At 32.3% G+C, this 25,232-nt stretch overlaps 3 protein-coding genes across 10 annotated transcripts in view; 2 read left to right on the top strand and 1 right to left on the bottom strand.

Annotated features, from left to right (window-relative positions):
- The window catches only part of LOC119632111, a 22,708-nt gene extending 8,169 nt beyond the window's left edge, over positions 1-14,539 (top strand). For all 8 annotated transcript variants that reach the window (XM_038024870.1, XM_038024868.1, XM_038024862.1 and 5 more), the window contains 5 exons: positions 10,388-10,770; positions 10,863-11,148; positions 11,277-11,423; positions 11,481-11,630; positions 13,389-14,539. In XM_038024870.1, coding sequence (XP_037880798.1) covers positions 10,407-10,770; positions 10,863-11,148; positions 11,277-11,423; positions 11,481-11,630; positions 13,389-13,533 — 1,092 coding nt within the window. In that variant the 5' untranslated portion in view covers positions 10,388-10,406 and the 3' untranslated portion in view covers positions 13,534-14,539. The remainder of the gene's footprint in view (positions 1-10,387; positions 10,771-10,862; positions 11,149-11,276; positions 11,424-11,480; positions 11,631-13,388) is intronic.
- A 3,440-nt stretch (positions 14,540-17,979) lies between these two features.
- Positions 17,980-19,320, top strand: LOC119631757 (ADP-ribosylation factor-like protein 1). Its single transcript, XM_038024246.1, has 4 exons — positions 17,980-18,090; positions 18,253-18,469; positions 18,541-18,652; positions 18,714-19,320. Exons 1-4 carry the CDS (start codon positions 18,087-18,089, stop codon positions 18,921-18,923), a joined length of 543 nt encoding a protein of 180 aa, XP_037880174.1. The 5' UTR covers positions 17,980-18,086; the 3' UTR covers positions 18,924-19,320.
- Positions 19,321-19,704: 384 nt separating this feature from the next.
- Positions 19,705-23,956, bottom strand: LOC119631855 (DNA polymerase delta catalytic subunit). Its single transcript, XM_038024387.1, has 3 exons — positions 23,747-23,956; positions 20,834-23,673; positions 19,705-20,773 (listed from the first exon to the last, which is right to left on the bottom strand). The coding sequence occupies exons 1-3, from the start codon at positions 23,839-23,841 to the stop codon at positions 20,400-20,402; spliced, it is 3,309 nt and encodes a 1,102-aa protein (XP_037880315.1). The 5' UTR covers positions 23,842-23,956; the 3' UTR covers positions 19,705-20,399.
- Positions 23,957-25,232: the final 1,276 nt, after the last annotated feature.

A 25,232-nucleotide genomic window follows, 5' to 3' on the forward strand; every position in this document is an offset into this window, starting at 1 on the left:
CCAGACTTAATAAGTGGGAACGTTCGTTCGGAAGGTATAATGATGGTAGTTATGTACCAGTCACGTAAATAGTACTTAACACATTACTTACTACTAACGTTTGTTAAAAAAGTTGGTCTGATGCCGGGTGAAACATGATGGATTGTTGAGATCATCGAGTGTCCATATTTTCAGCAGAAATGGTCCTTTATATATATATATATATATATATATTCATTTACATGCACTTTTATTTGTGTTAGTAAGGCAGGGTAGTCCACGGTTTATTGCGATGGCATCATAGAATCTGGTTTTCACATTGCATAAATATTATGCCTCTTGTTAAGATATGCTGCTAAGCCATCCGATTATTACCTTTTCCTGAATATAATTTGAAGTTATGGGTATAATCCATCTTTGATTCACATACCGTTATATATAGAACTTCACATTTAATTAGTTTTACGGACTCGTATGCATCGAAATCATTCCTTCATCTAACGATAAGTTCTAGGGTGGGAGTGTAGATCTTACTTGAAATGAAAATTAGCGGTTAACCGATGTTATGTATGCACATGGGCATCGCTTGAAGTGCATGCACACGGTAGGCAAGATATGTTTAACACTTTGCACTCAGATATGCTCAGATGTTTACGATATAAAACTTTTAGAGACATCGCCTATTAACAACAAATGGGCGAATGGCGAAAAGAAGAACAGAAGGGCATAGCCAAATTGTTTGAATATTTGTGAGAGTAAGTAAGAAAAGTGTAGCCTCTAATTGCGATCGTAAGAGAAATAATCGATACTTAATATACTCTTTCCCTTAAATAGTGATTTTCATAAAAGACTTAAGCAACAAACTTGTCATTTGTTAAAATTCTCACATTCGTGTTAAGGCAGAGAGATTTGCTCTTTCAGCTCATGCATAAGTTTTCTTAAGTTTTTCTTTGATTTGAGTCGAAGGGTGCAAACCTTTTGGAGAATGAGAGTAATGTGAACATTCGTCAAGGGCGGCACAATCATTTGAACGCTTCTTTAACATTTTTCGTTGTCTTTTTTTGCAAAACTATTTCTCAAGATCGTGAAAATAGGCTTCAGATTGTCCAAAAATCTCTTTCTCTGCATAGATGAGCACAAGTAATAGCCGCTGGGACCGGCATCTTAGATTTCGATTCGTGCAATCTTGCTGCTTGTAAGCATTGGCTTATGACTCAGTCGGTTTGTCTTATTGCCGGGATATCAGGTATCTTTTGCAAATTCACTTCTCGATTATCGTGAATAATTTTTTGAATATTCTTGATCTCTTTTCTGGTGTAAGCACTTCTTTTGACCGTCCCCTATATTCTAAAGCGCCACAACGCCACGGCGGTGCTCGTGCATTGAGCTCTAAAATCACTGAACGATGGAGAATAATTGGCCTATAACTCGAATGCTATTTCTTCTCACCAATAAACCAATGTTCGTTTACCAATAAACAAAACTCCGGTCTTTTAATTATTTTTCAAAGAATTGAAAGTAGTGTCACTGGAACCGCTGTTACCCTTGAACCAAATAATCGAAAGGATTTGAAATTTAGGTTTTCACGTCATTTGGGGCTTGCGACTTCGTACAAATAACACAGATATGAATGTAGCAAAGAAAATGTTTTATTCGCGGTAGGCATAGGTTAGGGTAACGCATCGTTACTTTTTAACATTGTATGTAGACTTCTTGGAGATGCTATAGCCCGTGGCCGCAATGAATACTTGTCTGCCTTGATGGATGATGCAGGTAACTACCATTTGTTCCAAAATTGTTTGCTTTAATTCGTTCTCATAAATTTCTCCTTAACTAAAATACAAAACAAATGCTTGGCATTATCTTAATCCAAAAATTTATAGATGTATATATACGCGTTTGTATATATGTGTTTGTATGTGTGTGTTTAAGTCTGTATATTTTTATGTCCATTTTCATTTTGACGTTTGATTGAGTAAAACTACATTATGCTGTCAAACACAATGTTAGCAACCAATAAGACCAAAAAGTAAATGCTATTGCAACAGTAATGTTATACAGCAGAGTGCATGAAATGCATAAAGCCAAGCTATACAGTTATACAAGTGTACGTTAGTTCAAAAAAAAAAGAAGCTTTTCATCAATCGAACTCTTGCAAATCAAGCATTGGAATTTGCACAGGACGGACTTCATAAGGGCCAATTTATAACCCTCAATATCGAAGAAGCTCGATCGTAATTTTAACGTATTATCCGATGGCAATTTTACGATCGCAAGATTTTTCAATATAATATTTTATATTAAAATTATAGATAACATGCTATGTTAGCGTAATCATACTGTTAACACCTATGTAACGTATCAGATCTACTCAGGCAATAATATATTGCATTATGTTATTAGCTATTAGTATAACATAATACACACATACACACACACACACACACACACACACACACACACACACACAACACACACACACAACACACACAAAATTAACACAACACCACCGTAAAACGATATATTTAGCAAAGCATATGTAACATGGAACGATAAAGAAATAACTTTAAGAAATAAATTTAGAGAATTTTGAAGAAAAATTCTATTAAATATTTGTGTGTTTAAGGAATCGAATCGAATCGGGCAAGAGCGAAAATCCTCTAAAATGGCATTATCATAATTTTGAGAAGTGGACCGACGGACATACATCCTCAAATTATTCCGCCTTTCATGCTGATCATCTACATAGCAAGATCCTCGACACGTATATCGATATATATATATATATAAAATCTAGTAACGCACTATGATAGATAGAAAAAGTTATTAGCATGCGTTTATTATGATAGTTGACACCTATCGTTGCACGTTCGGCGAAATGCTTGCTAGTAGTGGTAGTAGTAGTAGTAGTAGTAGCAGTAGTAGATGAACCAGTCTTTTATAATCGCATGGAAAATGAAAACTAAGCACGCACAGACAAGAATTTGATATGCATTTATATTTTCTTTTTCTTCTTCTTTTTTTTTTTTTTTTTTTTTTTTTATATTCATTTTCATTTGAAATTCACTTTAAAAAGGCGTCAGACGGTTAAACAAGTCTGTTGTACCATTACAGTAAGTGCTATAAGTGCGCTTTAAATTTTAATCGTTTTAATAAAAAAAAAAAAAACGAAAGAAAAATACGGAAAAAATAATCTCGAACGCGACAAAGTCAGTTACAGCCGACCATATAAATACCTTCGGTTAGCAGCTCAATCAATGCTCAATTACTTTCATGTACAAACACAAACAAAGAATTTAGTTTTTTGATGACTTCATCAATGCATTCTTGTACTACTAATCGTCCTGAATGTCAGAACTGATTTATTTATGTCTCTTTGAGGCTGATAGCTTTTTCCCGTTTTCGTACAAAATCTTTAAAGCTCTTATGTCTTAGGGCTTCAAGCTGGATCTTAAATATTTTTCTAATAAAATCTCATGCGATTATTTGACAAAGGTGTCGGGCATAATTGTAAAGAAAACGACATCGAGAAGATTGAAGCTTACGTAAAAGTCGTTTCTTAATTAGCACAAATACAAATACAATGTGTTCCCATATTTATAATATGTACAAAGTACGACCGATGTATCGAATGAAGGAAGAGATGCTCAAGTTAGTTATGCGGCTGTTCTCTCCCTCCGGGTCAACTGTTGCAAATTATAGGCCGAAGGGCATTATAGATAGGTTAGGGTAGAGAATGGCCCAGAGCTTAGGATCTGGCCGTTCAGTAAGCAGTTTTCGTTCATTCATTTGTTCTTATAAGGGTAAGGCAAGTGTATTTCTTTTAGAAAGAACGCATCTTTAAGTAAGAGAAGAATGCCCTGCTCATAAACATAGGTCTCTTGGCGAAATGGGTTTTTATAGTTCTTCAATAAAAATGAACAATCAGTTCAAATCTAGTTGCCTTTGAAAGAGAAACGGACATGCATACGGCATAGACAGCGCAATGTTTCACCGAAATCTACTAATAATTGTCTCCAGAGCACCAATTTTATACCTATACATATACAAGTTTATAACTCGAATGGATTAAATGGATAAAGGAGCTTTTAGCAAATAAGAGAAGATATTTAGATGCGTAGATGTAATGCAAAGGCAACGATGAATCAAATGAATGTTACTGCCATCCTAAGGTGTTTTATGTAAAGAGAAGCGAAGAATAGAAGTGTGACACGCACTTTTTCTAATACCATTTAAAATGTGTGACAACGGACGCTTATTATTTTGTTTATATTATTTATATGTATGTGCGTACATATGTGTGCATCTCACCTAATATATAAATGGCATGTTTTATAGCACGCATAAAAACGCTTCAAACAAAACTGTACGGAGAATACAATGTCTACCACTATGGTATTCATTGCACATGCAATGAATGCTTCATTAAACAAAAAAGTTTTCCTTTTCACTTCAACTGACACTTTTAGGGTAATTGTAAATCTCTCAACAGATAAACACATAAAGGATTTGGGTCATTTATAATACTTTAATACATTTTTATATATATATATATCATAATTATTAAATTACTTGCATACTTGCATACTTGCATACTTGCATACTTGCGTACGTAGGAAAACTTTCATAGTTTTTTTTTTTTTATCTCTTCTTCCCTTGTTATGCTCCGCATCATTTGTGACGCAACGCGAGATTAAGTTAGATGCGAATATATGCAACATCCGGAAGGACTTGAGTTGAATTCTACTTTTTATTATATCGACCGAGTCGAGATGATTTTCTGAATCGCTCGAAGCTTATCTAACCGTTTATCCGTCCATCTGCACAATCTGCAAATTCCACACATTTTTTCGTCCATTACTCTATCCACTTTTCCGATCACTTTCCATATAACGGCTTAGTTTGAAAAATCCTCATATAAATAATTGTATTAGGCAAAGTGATATAGAGTGTAGAGTATTTGACGATGGATTGTGTCCCGCTATGGTTTTTTTTTTTTTTTTTTTTTTTTGTTTGTTTACTTAAATTTTTCGTCTTCGCATACAGAATACTTTTTATAGGCAAAAGTGAAATGTTTTTATTCGTTTCGTCTTTCGTTTTTTATTTATAGAAAATTATATAAAATTTATTACATAACCTTAAAAACGTGCTTTGCTAGAATTTTTAAATAAATTTCCAAAAAAAAAAAAAAAACAAAGAAAAAATTTTTATTTTAATTCGTGTCAATCGATAACATGTGAAATTGACACATTAGCTCTTCCTAATGAAAGTCATAAGTGATTGCAGCGATATTCAGTGACATTAACTTGATCGAAACGTTTAAAGCTACGAAAAAAGAAACAAAAATAACGAAATATTATTATTCAAGTGCGGTAGCAAGTTGAACGTGCATTAAAACTTTCTATGACGTTAAGGTACTTGAATGAATTTATAAGTGAGTTGTTGTTCATTCATTTGCATGAATTCATTTACTTTTGCTTGTCGTCAATCAATCAATATATAAAATTTATTTATTAATAAATAAAATTTAAGTCGTTCGCGATTGCATGTTTGCAATCATTCGTGTAATGATTTTTGTTTCTTTTCTTCTTCTTCTTCTTCTTTTTTTTTTTTTTTTTAATAAAAAATGTGTAACTTCTTGAAACTAAATGTAGGGGAAATTTTGCATATTTTCAGCTTTAATTTATTTTTGTTTTTGTTTTTTTCGTTATCGCCTTTAATATAAGAAATGCAGCGAAAAATCTCCCTCTTTCGCTACAACTTTTTCCCCATCCGCTTTTCTTCTGTCCCCGCCATCCCACCACCAATCCCCCACCGCACCAACTCTCTCTCTCTCTCTCTCTCTTTATTTATCTATCTATCTATCTCTTTTCCCCTCCTAGTGTATATGCACGTATTGGCATACAAATACACATACAAACACGTACATGTATTTACATGCATCACACTATCTCGAAATCAATTATAATTTTCTATATTTTATAACCACTAGATATACTGATGTAATGTAATTGTTTGATTATGTTAACAAAATTTTCTAATGGCTTTAATGGCACCAAATAATGATAAGAAACGATTAAGGAAACTGTAATGTTCAACTGAATGCGTCTATTAAGTACCGTCCGTCTATAGGTGATGCGATCTAAAGAACATTGGATCCAATAATGATCACAACCGTTGATACCACTTGAGTATCAAGTCAACAAATAAAATGATTGCAAGGATTTTCATTAAACGATTCTCGAAACGCACTTTAATCTTGAACTTTATCTACGTCGTGGCCTATTCGACTATTTTTTTTGATAAATATTTGGATCATACATGTAATCAACTGATCCGTAGATTTTTTTGAAAAGTCTTTTCTCAACTGTAATTTTGATTTAAGAAACCAAATCCTAACCTAGAAAGACGACGAAGAAGCGGTATGTTATTCGAGTCATCGTTAACACTACCACCATAGATGGTCGCAATGTAACCCTTGTCGAAATATTTAGCTAGTAGTTCGATTGTCTTGCTTGCAATGACTCACACGGTCCGTACCTTTGCCCTTCTATGCTTTGCCTTTCTGAGTCTTAAACTGACATCTCTGACATTTCTACATCTGGCTTTTCTGCACTTTGCATTTCTCTGTGTCACCTATGGACTGTTATACCAGTTGAAATTTGTACATGATAGCTTATTTGCCGGTAGTGAACATTAAATTACTGAGATTGAAAGTGAATTCTGAACCAAAAAAACAAAAAAAAAACAAAAAAAACCAATGTTCGTTCGTCTTCTATGATTTGATGCATTGAAATGTGAAATGAAGTCAAACAAAATCTCACGATCTAGAGCTACTAGAAATTAACCAATTGTGATCGTTTCTTCTTCGAGGAATATTTTACGGGTGCCTAAATTCTTAGCGTAAATTTGTAAAGCAAGATATCTGTCTCTTAATCATCGTTTCGCCAAGAATATGACGAAGCATACGATGATGGCTAAATAATTCAGGCTTTCGATCTGGACAAATATTTAATAATGAGTAAATAGTAAATCAGACCGAAGAGGATCTTCACAACATATAATCGATTATAGACATCACTATGTACAGCAGGCGAAGCGTAGCCTTTTATTTCTTGACATTGAGATGAATATTTTAAATGGGATAAGAGAATTAATGGAAGTTTTATCTGTGAGTAGGGGGTATAAGAAAATGTAAAATATTATGCTAGAAGACCAAATTGTGCGCAACTAATCATATTAAAGAAAAAAAAAAAAAAGTGGAGAGCTTCTCAAATTTCAATGACGCCAATAAAAATGTTACATGTTCGGAAGAACTCAATGCAAACTTGACTTACTTACCAAACCACTATTCGCGGCAGCGACACAAAAAAACGCGAAAGGAGTCTTGCATTGTGTTTAACGTTCAACGGAAAATGAAAGATTAGTTTAAAGCAACAACAAGAAGCAACAGCAACAGCAGCAGCAACAACAACAATAATAATAATAATAATAAGCATTAAAACAGTTATTTAATACAGGCACTATTCTAAGATAAAGCGATCTTTTAAGGCATTAACTAGTTTGCGAATAAAAAAAGAAATAATGAGTTTCTCACAAAAAAAAAAAAACAACAACAACAACAACAACAAAAAAGAACAAGCAAAGAGTCATTAAATAGAATGTACAATGAATTAATGGTTAAATGATTAAATAGTAAACGCAATGCAACGCGTCTTGCACGTTCAACTTGGTCGCGAAATTTTCTCGTCTATACGAGGATACTTATGCTTACAATTGTTGTTTGTTGTATTTTTTTTTTTTTTTTTAGTTATTTAAGTTAATTTCGAGCATCGTTTGCCCGGTAACTTTCTAACTTTTGTAAATTTTAAACGATTTCAATGCCGTTTAGTTGAAAGATTATTCAAATTGTTATGACCTATGGTGTAGACAAGCATACGCCTACTCTTTACATGAAATTTGTTAAGTTCACTTAAAACATATGCATAAAGCGTAATTATGAAGAAATTTCATTGAGGTTAACGGTCGCGTAAATGTTTCTACTCACAAAGTAGATCGAAAGACTAACAGCGACAATGACAAAGGATGACTTCCACTATGCCATTTTTCTTCCTGAAATTCCGATTTTCTAATTCTTCAACTTTTTAAATGATTTTTTAAATCATCATTTGTCTAGAAAGTAAACAAAAAATTTCATTGAATTTTCATAATTAATACATAAAACGCGTAGCAAGAAGATAGAAACGCGACGTAAAAATAAACTCTCGCCCGAACTGTTTTCATTAACGTGAGTAGAAATATGTATTAAAAGTATGGCCAAAGTTCATTAGTTATTCACTTAATCCTGTAGATGGGACAAAGAATTCGTTCATATTCTACGCCACTTGTATTACAGGGTATATTAAATATTATGCGATTGTATGTAACACGCACAAAGGCTTAGCATTGACCCGCCTAGAATCATTTTCTGCATCTATCTAAACCAGTCTATCCGTCCAACTGTCTGCCTGTCTGCCCATCTATCCGATGTCTGTCCATGTATTTTTGTGTCCAAACTGCGATTCGCAATTTTTGAGATATATTGATGACATTTCGTACACCGACGTACTTTGGCCGAAGGACGAACGCTATTGCAAAATGGCCCAACTGGTCCACTGTTTCACCCACTCCTCATTATATGGAAAAAAATTGCAATTTTCAAAGTTTCTCAGCAAAAGTGACTAAGTCGTAGTATTTCGGCATTCCAAATTGATGTGAAAACTTTGGGCAAGCTGAGCCAATTCTTTAATTTTGTTGTGGACCATCACACGTTCTATACGTAAGTGCATTACAATTTTTCGATAAAGAAAATTAAAGGCGGCGAACTAAAATTTGCTAAACGAATGAAAATTTCAGAACGCTTTTATTGTCGATGTGTTCGACGCTCATGATCAAATTCTTGATCGCTTTCTTACTTTAATACTGTAAGTGAGTAAGGACGACCTTCAAATACCCTTAGCCACTTCGTCAAATACACTTCTTCATTTTCTTTTTTGTGGTAAAATATCAAAATTTACATGATTTTCATGGAAGCTCTTGTATGGTATCGGGCTATGAAAATAGACCTACATGGTCCAAGTTTGCTACAGTTAATTTCCTTATCAGATTACTATTATGGATCGATTCTTATCATAAATTATTAAAAATCAAACCTTTTTGCCGTATAGAAGTTTAGTTTTCATGAAAACTCCTATATCTTGTGGAATACACAAAATCGATCTACATGGTCCAAATTTGGTACAACTGATCTCTATGTCAAATTACTACTGTATATAGACCAAGTTTCACGATGAACTAATGAAGATTACATCGTTTTGACGTAGAGAGGTCAACTTTTCGTAGGATGGGAAGGGCTTTTAAAAATTGTTCCATCCGATGCAAATCGGTTTAAAATGGTGAAGTACTATTAGTAAGCAATTATTGTTGAGAAATTTTGAATATTGTAATTTTTACTGATAAAACGATGTCTTCAAAATAAGTCATTGTATGAGGAGGAGCGCTAGCAAAAATTGTCTGGTCCAATTCATTTTCAATAGGATTAATCTTGAGGCCAGAAAACGCTATTGTACCAAATTTTGTCAAAATATCTCAAAAACTACGCCTTCAAGTTGAACACAAAATAGGGCATGAGCAGGCATCGGACGGACAGATAAAATTAATTCGGTTTATAAAACGATTCTCTATCTTCAGTCCTGCTAGGTGTTGCACACATTCGATTAAACTTAACATATTTCATATCATAACTGGGGTATATGTCGATTTGAATTTTTTTATTTTTTTTTTTTTTCCCTAAAATATCATTCGGAAGCAGGCTATAGAATCGAGAATTTTGATACTCATAAGCAAGAGGATCTCATTTCAAAATTTGAAGACAATCGAATGAAAGTTCAAGAAGAGAGGCAATGGTCTCAAGAGGAATTACAATTTGGAAGAAATTTCTGCCTGGACCAAGCAATGCCAAATTATTATGGACGTGTCATTGCGTTTGAAACATTGTCTTCACAATCAGTTTTGCTTTTTACTTTTGCCCCAATTATTGACTTTTCGGCCTATACAGCAAAAATTCGTTTTTATCGCCCATCCCAGTTCCTATCTCTTCCCCGGACTAATCATCTTTGAATATTGAAGGAATTTTTAGCTACATATATCCTCTCAAGCATCCGAATTTATAGAAAATCGAATCTTTATATATTTTATCCGCAATTGGGAGCCAAATAGGGGAATGGTAATGACCTAAGGTCGCCTAGTATGCGTGATTTATTAAAAAGTATAGCTTTAAAAGTTCGCTTATCAGCGATATTTTCTAACTTTGCCCAATTTCTTAAGTATTCTTTTTCCCTTTTTCTGCATATCTTTCACATACATTTAGCATCAAAACTTTCTAAAACATGTCTGCATCGTGGCTATGCTTAGAAACAACCTCAAAATTAGCTTTATATCTGATCGTTTTCGCACTGCTTGCCACACAGTGCGTATGCTTAACAAATGCGGCAGCTTCATACCCGGCTATACCCGAGTCGAGGGCACACATCAATAGCTTAACAGATGAAATTCAGCATAAAGAGTTCGATAATTCAAATTCACAGCAGCCGCATTCACGAAGAAAACGTTTAATATGGATAACGGACGATGGTCGTTTGGCACTACCGCCAGGCACATCCTTAACATTTACGCCAACCATTGCTTTGCCGCTAGTTCGACATCCACCCGAGGGCTTCTTTTCCAATTTAACCATCAGTTTTCCCGTAACAAGTATGTACCGTTAGACGCCAACAAAAGCTAAGGCTAAACGAATTCTTATAAAAAAAATAATTCATTTTATTTTTATTGATATTATTTTTCAGTTGATTTTGATAAATTAGGTCTGACGGACAATCAAAATCCTTTGGGTGATTTGCCGCCAATATTTGCCCGTTCGTTTGGTCATACGGCTGGTCTCATGTTAAGCGATTATATGACTAAATATTTGCATTTTAAACGGAAACGCGACTTAAGTGAACAAAATTCTATTGAAAATTCAAAAAGAAAATATTTCAATAATAACGAGCAAGTGGGGGATAAGTCGGAAGAGGGTATCAAATTTCCACAACTACCGGAACGTTTCAAGCATGTTTTCCACGGTGGCGAAAGGTTAATAGGATTTCTTTGCAAAATTTTTTAAATTATTAAAAATTCTTTCTCTCTCTCTCTCTCTCTCTCTCTCTCTTTCTCTCTCGCTCCCTCTCTTTCGCTTTTTCGTTACGCATACAAAATTTCAGAATAATATTATACGGCGTAGTTGAGAATTTTCTATCGACATTTGGATTGAACGGCAAGGCTTGTTTATTGCGCACTATATGTGAGATCCATTCACGTCCGTTGGATCATTTTGGTGTCTTCGGAGAAATGATTAAACTGTTTCTCACGTAAGTCGGCTAAAAACGAGAAAACATGTAATTAACCTAACTGAATATAAATTATAGGGTAACGAAGTCACCATTTTCCGATTTAATACCGGAATATGTTAAAGCTCAGGAAATTGGTGAGGGTCTAATACCGCCAGCTGAATGTTTTCCCTATTACAAAGACTGCCCAAAGAGTATATTTAAGGCCATTCAAAATCATAAATATAGGTAACGTATATATTCTACATATAATAAACGGCATTAAAAATTTCTAGCTTAAAAAGAGACAAAAAAAAAAATTAATTTTTTCAACTTTATTGCTTATATTTAGTTTTTCAGAGTATTTGTCATTTAATTGAAAACATTTTTTCACGAATTGAAAACACATTCTTAAAATCATTTTTTTTTTTTTTTTTTTTTTTTCAAATTCAAAAAATGAATTGTGGCGAATAGATGTCTTGCAACAAATTCATCGTTTTTGGATGATTCTTGTGTGTGTGTGTGTGTGTGTTTTTTTTTTGTAGCCATCCTAGAGGACAGGATAAGATTTAGATTCCATTTAAGTTTAGATATTCAAGATCAGCGAATAAGCATAAAAGAAGTAAGAATCAATTTATGATGAATTTTGCTTTCATCATTCTCTTCAAATTAAATGTTAGGGAATGAATTCATTCATAATTACCAAAGGCCTAGTAATTTGAGAGATTCTTGTATAGTTTTTGTGAAAGTTTTTACCGAATTTCAATAGGACTCGCATTGCACATACATTAAAATAAAAAAAAAGAGTAAAAACATTAGTGAATAGTTTACCACACCACACTATAGTTATTCATATGACGGCTTTTCGAAATGAGGCTTTATAGGCGGTCCACTAACTTTCGTCGTTGATCCAGTGTCCAGAAATGCCAGTTTGTAAAAATTTTCACCAAATTCAATCCTATACGTTGAACATAAGAATAGAAGAAGAACCGACGGACCGACAAGTTTGCATCGATTCAGAAATTGATCGCGATTATATAATTATTATATCACAAAAGGTGGGCTCATCCTCCAATTCCTTCCTAGGTGTGGCATACATTCACAAAAACTTACACTATACTATTGCGTCACATGAAATATCATCAAGCTATAACAAGCCCTAATAATATTTCGACAATAATTTCGAAAATCTATTAATTCGTTATTTTGTACAATTGCTTGCAAGCCACTGTCAAATTGTATAAAAAATTTTACATCAAATATACATGTAATGAGATGAATATATCGAGTGCCTTAAACTTTGTCTCCTCTTGTAGTCGAACTGAGCCAGCAGTGGGCAAAAAATTTGAAAATTAATTACCTTTCCTTGTTTTGGACAAACATTTGTTGTCACTCGATCACAAATAAACTTAGGAGCTGTCAAGAAGTTAACAATGATTTTTTCGTACCCGACACCACTTGGGATATAAGGGTATATTCAATTAATGCGGATATATGCATCCACATATATATGACAATCAGTTTCTTAATCGATCTAACCGTGTCTGTCCGTCAGTTAGTTTTGTTTTGTTTTTTTTTTTCCCCCTGTTTTATTTACGCTACAAGTTTCAGTTTTCAAGATATTTTGATGAAATTTAATGCACCGACATTTTTTACACTAACAATGAACGCCAGTGAAAACGGGTTCGGGTCGGCTCGAGCCGAGTGTTTTTCAAACACTTACCATATAAAAACTTATCTTGAAAAGAACTGCGTTACGCTAAGTGTAAATGTAAGGGTATTTAATAATGGACTATGTCGAACTTTTGTGTGGGTTTACCTGTTCTTTAGATAATTCTTTTTGTAAAGTGATAAAAAAAAAGAAAAGAAAAACCAATATTTGATTGAGAAAATATCAAAATTAATTTCGTAATAATCTGTCGAAATGGCTAGAAATGGCTAGAAAGTTTAATGCGGCTAAAGTTTTGAAAATGATTTCGATAATTATTTGTATTCTTGTGATTGCAGTAATATCCTAAAGACAGAAGATGATGAGCACGAGACAGCATCGCAATACACGATCAATACCCAATTACCAAATTCAGAAAATGCTATAAATAATGAAATGGAAAATGATTTTTTGAAAGGGAAAAATCATATATACTCCATGTAAAAGGACAACTATCGCATGTACAGATGTGATCGGATAAAGAGTCCAACAGAAGGATATATGTAAAACGTATACAGTAGTGAGAAAATAGTTTGACGCAATTAACTTATAGCTAATATTTGTTAGTTAGTTAATTGTTTACTCAATTTCATTACGTTTAGAGTTTAGTTATGCGTTTTAGATTTAATTGAAAACCGTTCGCCTAAAATTAATTGATTTGCATAAACAATGTACGCTAATGGTGCCTGCTTTTCATCTTTCAAGTCTTAAGTGTGTAAAATTCTCTTTAATAGAATAATTTTCTGCTTCTTCTTTCTTTTCCCATTTTTATTATGATATTTGAAATTTCGATGCACCAGAGTATAGAGATATGCTAGCGTAAATTCTATGCGTTCGGTACATTGGTTTGGAAAATTATAAAATCTCTAAACCCGTTTACGAGTATGTCTCAAGGACAACTATGAACTCACTGTAGTAATAAGCAAGAGTACGACTATGCGGTGCATACGAATGAGCTACTTAAGCATCTTTTATTAGTATTTACTATATATTTTATTTATTTCGATACTTATAAACGCCAGAAACGCAATATTAAATTAAAATTGTAAAATCTATGAAATGAGGAACGGAATCAGACATATGCTTATGATAAAACCGGAATCAGCATTAGCTATGACTGTCTTTCTGTCTGCTGTCTTAAAGTTCTTTCATCAAAATTATCTCTTAATAATTCGAGGCGCAATGTACAAATGTGAGCCCTACTTCATTCATCATCAAATTGGGTACGATATCACAAATAATATTACATATATTATTCATATATATGAAAGATAAAAAAAAAAAATATTTCCAATGAAACCTGGAAACCTGATTCGGATTCATTGGAAGTGAATTTTGCTACTTATGAGCTTCTAATTAGCGCACTTGTCTCTACTATAAACATCATAACATAACAGTTACATATATTAATCGACTCTTATATGGCACATGAAAAGTTTTATAAAAAAAATAAATATATATTCCGTTAATCATAAGCTTAAGATGCCATACGATAGGCGTCTCTCGTCATTAATATGTTAATAAACAAACTTGCATAGAATAAGAAATAAAAGCAAAAAAAAAACAACAAAAAAACAAAAAAAAGAAATACGAAATAAATAAATAAAATGCTGTGAATACTGGGCACTTAAACGGGCCTCGTTAATAGGGGAAATGTTATGAACATAATTATTCAATATATATAATTAGTCAATAAAATAACAGCTGTTTAATAATTTCTAAGCATTTCAGGGATAAAAGTAGTAAAGCAATTGTGCCAACATGTTTTCCCACTACTGTATATATATGTATCCTGATTTATCCCAGATTATATGTATATGCAAGGAGCTTGTACGGCCGTAAATGTTGTTAAAAATCAGGATTATATCACGTTATTTAATTGATAAAATTTCGTAATATAATAGAAAAAAAAAAAGAAATTATAAAAAATAACTCATTATTATTTATTTTAATATTAAATATTGTTAACGAGTGCTTTTATTATAGTTATATATATTCTCTTTTTATAATGTACCCACGCTAAAAAATATAGAAAGAAAAACGTATAAACGACTGCCTGTCGATCAAAATTTGAAATCGCTTTGAACAAATGAAGGAAAAAAGTTTTCTTCAAAAAAAAGTAAAATTAATTTTCATGAGTTGGGTATTAAAAATTTCTTCGCAAGGCGAATGTAACGATTTTTTTTTTGTTTTTTTTGTTTTTTTGTTTTTTTTTTTTTTAATATATAATTTTTATAATATATAATTATTTATTCTGTTTTTATTAATAAATAAATAATATATGTAATAAAATCATGTACATACTAGAAAAATATAAATGTGCCTAAAGGAAAATTGTATTTATAAAATCAATAAATTGATGTTATTACGAAATCCATTTGTTTCTAATTTCATTTGTTTGTTTCTTTCGACAATCGTGGTGGAATGGCTTTTTCATTTGAAATAAAGAATATTTTTAATTTTTTTTTTTTAAGATTTAATTGTGGGTTTCAAAATATTTTATTATCCGTTGAAAACTAAATATTCCAATTTTGTGTAATATATTATCTGAAGATGACGCTCGCGATGTATTAATATTTAAAAATAGGGCGTTATATAGGGCGAGTGGTTGTAAAACTAGAGAGATCCGAACCATTTTCAAAACTGTACCACATTTCATCAAAATATCTCAAACATTACGACCTGTAGCTTGAACACGAATTTACATGGACAGACATCAAACCGGCAGAGGGACTGATAGACTTAAATCTCAACTTAGATTATAATTCTGAATCGATCGGTATAATAAAATGTGTCCCGCACTAACTTAATATACCTTGTACTATAAGTGGTGTGGGCCATAAACAAACCGGATAAAAGTTATATTCCGCTGATGTACCATGTTACAATGCAAGATAAGGCGATCGACTTTTCAATCAAGACATCGTAACACATAACATACGCCATATCATAGATTTCATATCTTCTTCCCTCTTTATGAATTTGATAGCGCAAAAAATATTTTCAAATACTTGATGTGACGTTGAATGTCTTCAAGGCAATCGATCTTAGCAAATTACTAAAACGATAAGATTTCGATTTTTTTTTCCTCTTCATTATTTCAACTATCTATTGCCCAGTAAAAGTTTTTCAAGTTCTCAAGTTTTAGTTCCGTGCTTCTATGCAAAGAAAAAAAAATTTTTTTAATCTTAAGATCACTTGCATTGCTGGCAAATCTTTATATACATAACATGAGTTAGGCTTATTCATATTATGCCTTCATGTTTATCTCTGCGCTATAATTTTTGCATATATCAAATATCTTATAAAAGAATATGAGATGTACGATCATTTGTGGAATAATTTACAGTCTCGTTTTCAGACGAGACAACAAATTGAATCCATAAGTGCTCGTAGCTTTCTAAATTATATTTCGCGAGACTGGGATGTATAATTAACTAATATGCAGGGTGTCGCATAGTTTACTCAAGACTTGAATTAAAAAGAGCAGAGAATAATTTTTTTCATTGAATCATAATGTACATAGGATAGGAGGACAAAGTTATGTACGGAATAGCACATCAAGCAAATTTATTAGCTTACTGGCTTAGTTATCTAATACACAAACATTATCGCTATCACTTTTTCTTCTCGCAAGAGCGAGCAAAGATGGTTATTTTTATAAAATTAGTTTTCATAGAGTAAATTCTTGCGAGTTTGTGCAATTTTATAAAGACTTCATATTAGCAACAAAAGGAAGCACAAAAATGTCATCTTCTTCTACTTAGCATTTCCATAAGCAAAAATTTCGCTGTGATTTATGAAAAATCCCATTGTGCACACAAAATTTTTTGTTTGAGCTTTAAAAAAGTTAGGGTTAGTTTTGGTATACCATAATTATTATTATTTATTTATTTTACTATTTCTTTTTTTATTTATTTATTTGATATATTATTTACATCAACTCTCCTTACAATGTTACCAAATTTAATTTTAAAATTTTAAATACTTCATTGCACTTAAATGGTTTGTGTCTAAATGTTTGGTTTGTGTCAGAAATTCCCCTCGATTGGGCGGCGAAATCCCCTAAATGTATTTATTTATGAGATCTATATAAACATTTTAATAAAATATATAATCCGAATGTTTCTTCTAGCCAATTCTGATATTTTCGAGATACTTCCCAGATTTCCGCAATAATGTTCCTTATTATATAAGTATCTATATAATAATGCTATTATTTTAATATTATTATATTATACAAATATATTGTTCTTTGCAACAATAAAATGCATATGATTCTACTTTTGAAATGTAAACAAGAACATATGTAATATTAGTGCATATTTCATTTTATTAATATTAATAAAAATGTTATTAATTTAGTTAATTTATTTTCTTTTAACTTTGTTGAAAGATCTTCGATCTTTCTTAATTGATTTTCTAATTTCATTTTTCGTAGATGCTATTTTTCAGAATATCTCATATTAAAAATCAGTCGATAAACTGGTGTTAATTAAAAAAATTGTATTTTTAATCCTTGAAAGTATACATGAGAAATATATATGATAGATTAATTGCATCCAATCAAGCGAAATTATTTCAATATTTTCGATGGATGATTTTCTGAACAGAAGAAGCGGAAGGACAAGATTTTTCCAATAAAATTATATATTTAGGGAATAAGGAAAACTAACATAGACTGAAAGGCGAATTGACTACCGCCCAATACATTATAGCTAACGTATTTAGAATTGATCTCTAACTTGCGTTCAATTATCGAGATTTGTTCTTGCTATTTATGCTAAAACGACCCGTTACTTATGTTTTGGTAATCATATCCCCAAAAACACAATAAACTTATTCACATGGTATCACTACAGCCGACAATTTTTTTGCTATTTTAATAAAATAAAATTAAAAAAAAAAAAAAAAAGTATCTAAGAAATCTTAGGAAAATATTTAAAAAACAAAAGTGCATTTAGTTCAGAGACTTGTTAACAGCAACAATACAAAATATGGGTAAAGTTTAATTCAAAAAATTTCTTTATTTTACAAATAATGATGTTAAACCATTCACATGAATCGGAAACAAACAATATTTCTATCAAAAACAAATGACGTAGTGAATAGCTTTGCCTTGCTAAGTAAGTTTATGTTTTCGTTCAACTTTTATCATTACAGGTGGTGTATTAAGTTATTTTCGTGGACTACTCGGTTCTAGAGAGATGCGTATATTAATACTGGGTTTAGATGGAGCCGGCAAGACAACTATCCTATATCGTTTACAAGTGGGAGAGGTGGTGACCACGATACCCACTATTGGCTTTAATGTAGAACAAGTTACATATAAAAATTTAAAATTTCAAGTTTGGGATTTGGGTGGACAAACCAGTATAAGGTAAACAAAATTAAAAACAAAAGGGTAAAAATTCAATCTCAACTAAATCGTATCTCTATTGATTTATTTAGGCCCTATTGGCGTTGTTATTACAGCAATACAGATGCCATTATTTACGTAGTGGATTCTGCAGATCGCGATAGAATAGGAATTTCCAAAGATGAATTATTATATATGCTAAAGGTGCAATCGATTTCTCTTTTTAAATTGTTTTATTTTGATTTTTTAGAAAGATTGATTTTAGGAAGAAGAGCTAGTCGGTGCCGTGTTAGTGGTATTGGCTAATAAGCAAGATATGGAAGGCTGCATGACGGTGGCTGAAGTGCATCATGCTTTGGGTTTGGAAAATTTAAAAAATCGTACTTTTCAAATATTTAAAACTTCAGCGACTAAAGGCGAAGGCCTAGACCAGGCCATGGATTGGCTTTCTAACACTTTACAAAGTCGCAAATAGTCTTATTTACTCTCTTCTCTGTATATTATTAATTGAAGAACATATTGGAGACAATTTTTCTCCCTTTCCAACGATGCAAGAAAACTCCTTTATTTTCCTTGGTATACTACTTGTAATTTTAAGTAATCGCATATGCAGTTAGTTTTCTAGGAGCTATTTCTCTTGTTAAAGAAATTTACAAAAAAAAAAAAAAAAAAAAATATTTAGATATCCTCCCTCCTCTTCCTCTTACACCCCAAAAAGCATTCTGTATTAATAGCTCCTTTTAAAAAGCAAAGTACATGGGAATAATACTTATACAAAAAATGAAAATTATATATACTTTGTAATATCGTATTCAAAGTCGAAGAAACAATAAATATCTAGAAAAAGAAGTGAGAAGTAATTTATTCATTTACAAAAGCAAAAAAAAAAAAAAAAAAGAAAAACAAATAAATAAATAATTAGCGAAAAAAATGAAAACAATATGTTATTAATAATGTTTTTATTTATTAAAAGGTGTTCAAGATGTATTCAAGATTCATTCAAAAAATATTTCTTTGTTTTTCATCAATAAAATGTCTGACTTTTTATTGCTATTATTTTCATTATTTTGCTTTTTCATTCAAATAATAATTTTATTTTTAATTTCTGTTATTAGTTTTACTTAAAATTTATTTTAGAAGAAATAAATAAACTTGTGATTGAGATTTAAAAAAATAAATAAATAAATCTCGTCGACACAAAAAAGAAAACGGCTTTATAAATTTTCTTTTGCCTATATAACATAATTAAAAAATTCGTTTTTTATTTAAAAAAAAAAAATGAAATAAACTTTAAATACAAGAGATTTCTTAGTTCATAAATTATTTCGAACTCAAACAATTTGACTCCAAATACCTTTAGCAAGATGAAATTGTGCATATATATATACACGTAGTTGGTGTCCAAAAGTTGAAAAAACAAACATGAATCTAATAAGCACAGTTAAAACACCGATGCAGAAATGATGGTTCATATTAAAGTGGGTTACCATCCTCAACCCCGGTCAATAATGAAAAAAAAAAAACTCCAGATATTATATAAGTTAGTTATTTTTTTTTTTGCTTTTCCAATCAAATAGGAATGTAATATTTATATTAAAAATCAGCTTCGAAATTATTTAATTCTGGTTTTTGGGGTTGACATCATTAATTACGATCATAGAAAAGCAAAATACGTCTACAGAACACTTTTTAAAACATAAGACGAATGAAATTGTCATTTTAAGTTGTTTTTTTTAAAAATTAGGCACTCATTTCAAGGAGGCGAGTATTAAAAAAAAAAAAAAATTTTAAACAACTTAAAAAATAAAATGAATATTTTTATATAAAACGTTTATGATTTATCGAAAGTTCAATACCTTCGCAGAAAGTCCCTGATTTTTTCTAGCTACAATAAGCACAATACATCCAAGTGTAAATAGTTTAATCCAACGGATTTATTACCAATTCTTAGCTAATACCGATCAGGTAAACCAAAACGTTGGACACGTTTCTCTTTAGCATCCAAATCCATGCGTATTTTTTGTCGCATATAGAATATGGGGCAATCACGATTCGAACATAGGACTTCTTCATGCAATGAACCTTGACAGCGTTGACATTCAGCCCACAAACGTGAAAATGTCTCTTCCATTTGGCGTTTAGCGAGAACTTCGGTCATATAAAGTTCGCCTATCTTGGGTTCACAATGCGGGCACAAGGCCGAATTTTCATAGTTTTTAGGCAATAAGGCCTTACAACCTAAACACGAAGACTTCTTAGTCATGAATCCAGCTAAACCACCAACTTTAGACGTAACCACTGTTCGTGTACGTGTATGTTCACCCTCTAGAATTATAAATAAATGTAAATTCTAGTTAAATAATTTGTTTTTCAAAAATTTTATACTTAGTAGAACCGACTCGGCTTTATCTCCAAGAATCGGTTCGAATATGCGCAGCAAAGGTTTACTAAGTTGCTGATCCAAGTAATAGTTAGCATCAATAGGTATACAATTTTCCAACACGTATAACGGATCTTCTGCTTTTTGATAGGCTGGTGTATTTTTCGGAGCTGATATAATTACATAAGGTACACGATCGCCCAATTTGGGCGCTGTTCCAGGATCACGCTTCTTCATTTTTGCTGCCAATTCCACGTGAGCCTGTTTAGCGGCGTAATCCGTTTTCGTTAGCTCCTTCGTAATGACGAGCTGAGAGATATCAATACGATTGCAAAGCAAATCCGAGATTATTTGTTTTGCATAATCCACAGCACCATCCGGATTTCTTTCGATTAACAATTTTTGTAAACAAGTATTCATTAGATTAGCTACCAATGGTGAATTGTCCCGTCGTACCGTTTCTATTCCTTTACAGTCCATTTTGTCGTAAGTATCTGGCCGGGTGAAGTACAAGCCGGCGTAACGTTTTTTATTAATTAGCAAATAGGGAAAGTAAACTTTTTCAAACTCAAGCTTAATGGGATTTACGAACTTCGAGCTAACCAATTCAGCTGCCTCTCGGCCCAATTCCATACTACGTTCTAATGTCTTGACTCCAAAATTGACCATCACTGAATCAGTATCGCCATATATCACTACAGCATTATTTTCATAGCCATTGCTTTGTGTATAATGAGATTCTACTTCGTTTTTTGTCATCTCAATCATGGTACGACCATACGCGGTTACTGAGCCAGAGATTTCCAAACAGGGTAATTTACCCACTTGGGCCCCGGTAAAGCCATACACAGAGTTAGCTGATATTTTTAAAGCCAATTGACGACCATCCAGCACTTTACGCTTAAACGAATCAGTTTCAAATTTTAAGTCATTCTTAGCACGCTTGCGAGCAGCTAAAAGCGACTCCAAAATTTCCGGTAATAATCCCCGACGTACTGCTGCCTTTACAAACATGTTATTAGATGGGGTACGCTCCACTTGATCATCTTTTAAGCCCAATTTTTCTTTTGTGCCCGGCTGCACCAGTGTTGTATAGCAAAGATTATGAGCCATCATAATACTGGGATATAGAGAAGCGAAATCCAATGTAGAAATGGGATCAGCGTAATAACCTCTCTTAGGCTCTATAACGGTAGCTCCTTCATACTGTTCTTCTGAGGATTGGGAAGAATAAGACGGCAAAATGAAACCTTTAGATCTGGCTTTACGAAGCAATTGACTCATGACCTTAATCTGCTGCCCCCGAGTAAGCAAAGATTCTAAAGTTACACCCGTTACTCTCGCCATTTCCATGTAGTTCACAATGGACATAAGCTTGTCGAGCAGCCGTAGAGGTAAGTAAGCATCTTTCAAACAGTACGTAGCTAATCGTCGACGGGTTTGTTCGTCACCATTTTGCAAATCTGTGATAATACTATGATGGACATCTTCCTTTTGTTCTTGAAGGAAATGATAGCTTACGGCATTCAGAGTATAAGACCGCAATTTATAATCACGCAACAACACGAAAAGCAAATCAAACGGTACCCTACCCTCAAAATTAACGTATTTATTTTCACGACGACCCATTTGTTTTGATTGCAAAACTTGCTCCTTAATAACGGATCTTATGTTCCTAATCCGTCCCAAAAATTCAAAGTTTTTAACTTTTAAATGGGCCGCTCGGTTTAATAAATATGGTATATCGAAATTGTTGATATTATAACCGGTTAAAATGTCCGGATCCACTTCCCGTACGAAACTGGACCATTTATCTAGCAATTCAGTTTCAGTGTCAAAACAGATGACTTGGCTACCGACAATCGATGCGCATGCTTTTAGGGTGAAAACATTGCGTATGAAAGGTTCAGGGTCGCCCTGACGTATCACCATATTGGCTATTTGTATAACTGGATCCATTTTAGGTTCCGGAAATATGCCTCGACGACCGGCGCATTCAATATCAAATGACAGTATGCGAAAAGGTGCCACTTTGGACCATTCGCCTTCAGGCTCATGAGATATAAATTTATCAAAGGCTACATCTACTTCGAGTTGACATCTACTTTCAGGTAAAAATTTTGAATGGCGGCCTCTTAAGTACCAAGCACCAGCAGGCAATTCTATCCAATTGCAACCCACTACACCCGTATCAACCATAAACCTTATATCAAAATCTATATTGTTCTCAAAGGGCCGACAATCTTGAAAATCAAAATCAGCGTAAATAATCTCTCTTTTAAGTAAACGAGTGGCGGCAGCTACAAATTTAGGCAACGATACAGTGATTTTTAAGTAACGTTGCTTTCTATCGCCTTGATAGCCGTAAATATTTAAACGCTCGACAATTTCAACACTTAACACAGCTTCCTGAACATTATCTTTGTTGCTACGCATATCTGCTAGTACTTTTTTATCCAAAGCCTCCCGAAACAGATAGCAATGTGATTGTTCAAAACTGTGAGGCGCTGCTAAATAGAAATATGGACAGAAACCGTGAACATGACAACACACAGAATTTCCCTCCATGGTAATGCCAAACATTCTCATAATTGGAACCGCTCCAAATTGCGCTCCGGGCATGCCAGGAAAATGCTGACCTATATAGTTTTCCACATCAATCTGTTGAAATATTAAAGCATCCGTGTCAGGATCTATTACTGGAGGATCGACGCGTGACCATTTCACTGATGTTTGCAGATTCTCTGGACCGTCTCCCATTAAATCCGTCATATCTACCTCATCAGTAAAATCCATTTCATCAAAATACGGCGGCGCGGTATCCATTTCCTCTTCATCTTCATTACTATTAAATAATAAAGAACAATAATTGGCAGAGAAATCATATTTAGATAAATTCCTAAATTTCTTTTTTTTACCGTGATTTCTTTTGCTGACTGGATCCTACATTTGTGGTAGTGTTCACACCATTAGTAGATCCAATAAATTTCCTCTTACCATTTACATTATTCATCTTTATTGATTATCCTTGCAATATTTGTAAAAATTTTCGAGAATCTTCAAGATATCAAATATATTTGTAACTCTCTAAAAAAAGAAACAATATTTCGCGCGTTTTTACCTATCCATATGTTTTTATAAGGGATAGATATCTGCCACTGCACCTTGATGTTAACAACGTTGCTATAAATTTTTGAATATAAATTTTTTACTTTACAACAAATCTCTGTGTTCCGTTCCGTGTTGTGACATATAGAGAAAATTAAGCTATATGATGATATAATTATTAGGTGTAACTTAAATTTATATAATAATTTAAATTTAGAACACCAAGAACTGAAAAATTCAATTTTTCAATTTTGTATTTAGAAAGCTTAAAATTAAATTTAAAATTTAGAAAATTGAGCTTTAAATTCAAAATTTTTATTTTTAATTTTGTTATTTTTTAGATTTTTTAGATCAAAATTAAGTAGACTAGCAATGTGACTTGTACGTTTAGATAATAGAATATAAATATTTTTTCATTATTTATTTTTAAGGTTAAAGGTTTATATGGAGATATAAGGGCCGGTTTACAGAGCGATAAATTCAACTGAACTCAAGTTATTGTAAATAAAAAAATAAAGTTAGATTCGCTTTTGTATTGTAAAGCGGGTCAGTTCCTCAAAACGGGCATTGTTTTTCACTTTAAAAGGATCGAATAGAAAAAAACTGAAAGAACTTTCAATACTCGAATTTTGAAGATGATATGTTCAGCAAATTTGTTAGTAAAACAAATTTCACAAATATCGCGTGGTATAGCATGAATCTTCAATTTAAAATATACTTTATCCTAAGTATGAACCATTTCTGATACAGATTTAAAATTTAAAATAAAATTTATTTTCTAGAAAGTGCAATCAGTTTTCGTATGAGGAATTTCTTGAAATTCTTGAAAGTCAATTGTTGAAAGGTGTTTTTTTCGGATTACGCGCATTGCTTTTTGCGAGTATATTTGATCGACAGAATCATTCCACCAAAATTTAGCTCTCTCTTTTTGCATGAAAATCAACTTTTCCATCATAGTGATCCTGTGTATCCATACAAGGAGACAGCCTTCAATTGGAAATTCAAATATCATATTACATATATCAAATATATAATTATATAATGATTATCTTCATATCCTTTATATGTTAAAAGTAAAGCTGATTTGCTTTCTTTACAACATGTTTGATGGTAAGCATTTCAAGCATTATGTAACGATCAGTTACGAGAATACATAATTTTCTTATAGATCGTTTAGCAAATGTTTTTTTTTTTTGCTTTTATATAATTAAAATAAGTTTTTTTTTTTATTTTTTTTTCTATAAATATTAAGATATATAACTTCTTTGTACCTGTTCGTCTGCTACGGTTGTTTCA

This window comes from Glossina fuscipes, unplaced genomic scaffold, assembly GCF_014805625.2.
Source record: "Glossina fuscipes isolate IAEA_lab_2018 unplaced genomic scaffold, Yale_Gfus_2 1, whole genome shotgun sequence".
Lineage (NCBI taxonomy): Eukaryota > Metazoa > Arthropoda > Insecta > Diptera > Glossinidae > Glossina > Glossina fuscipes.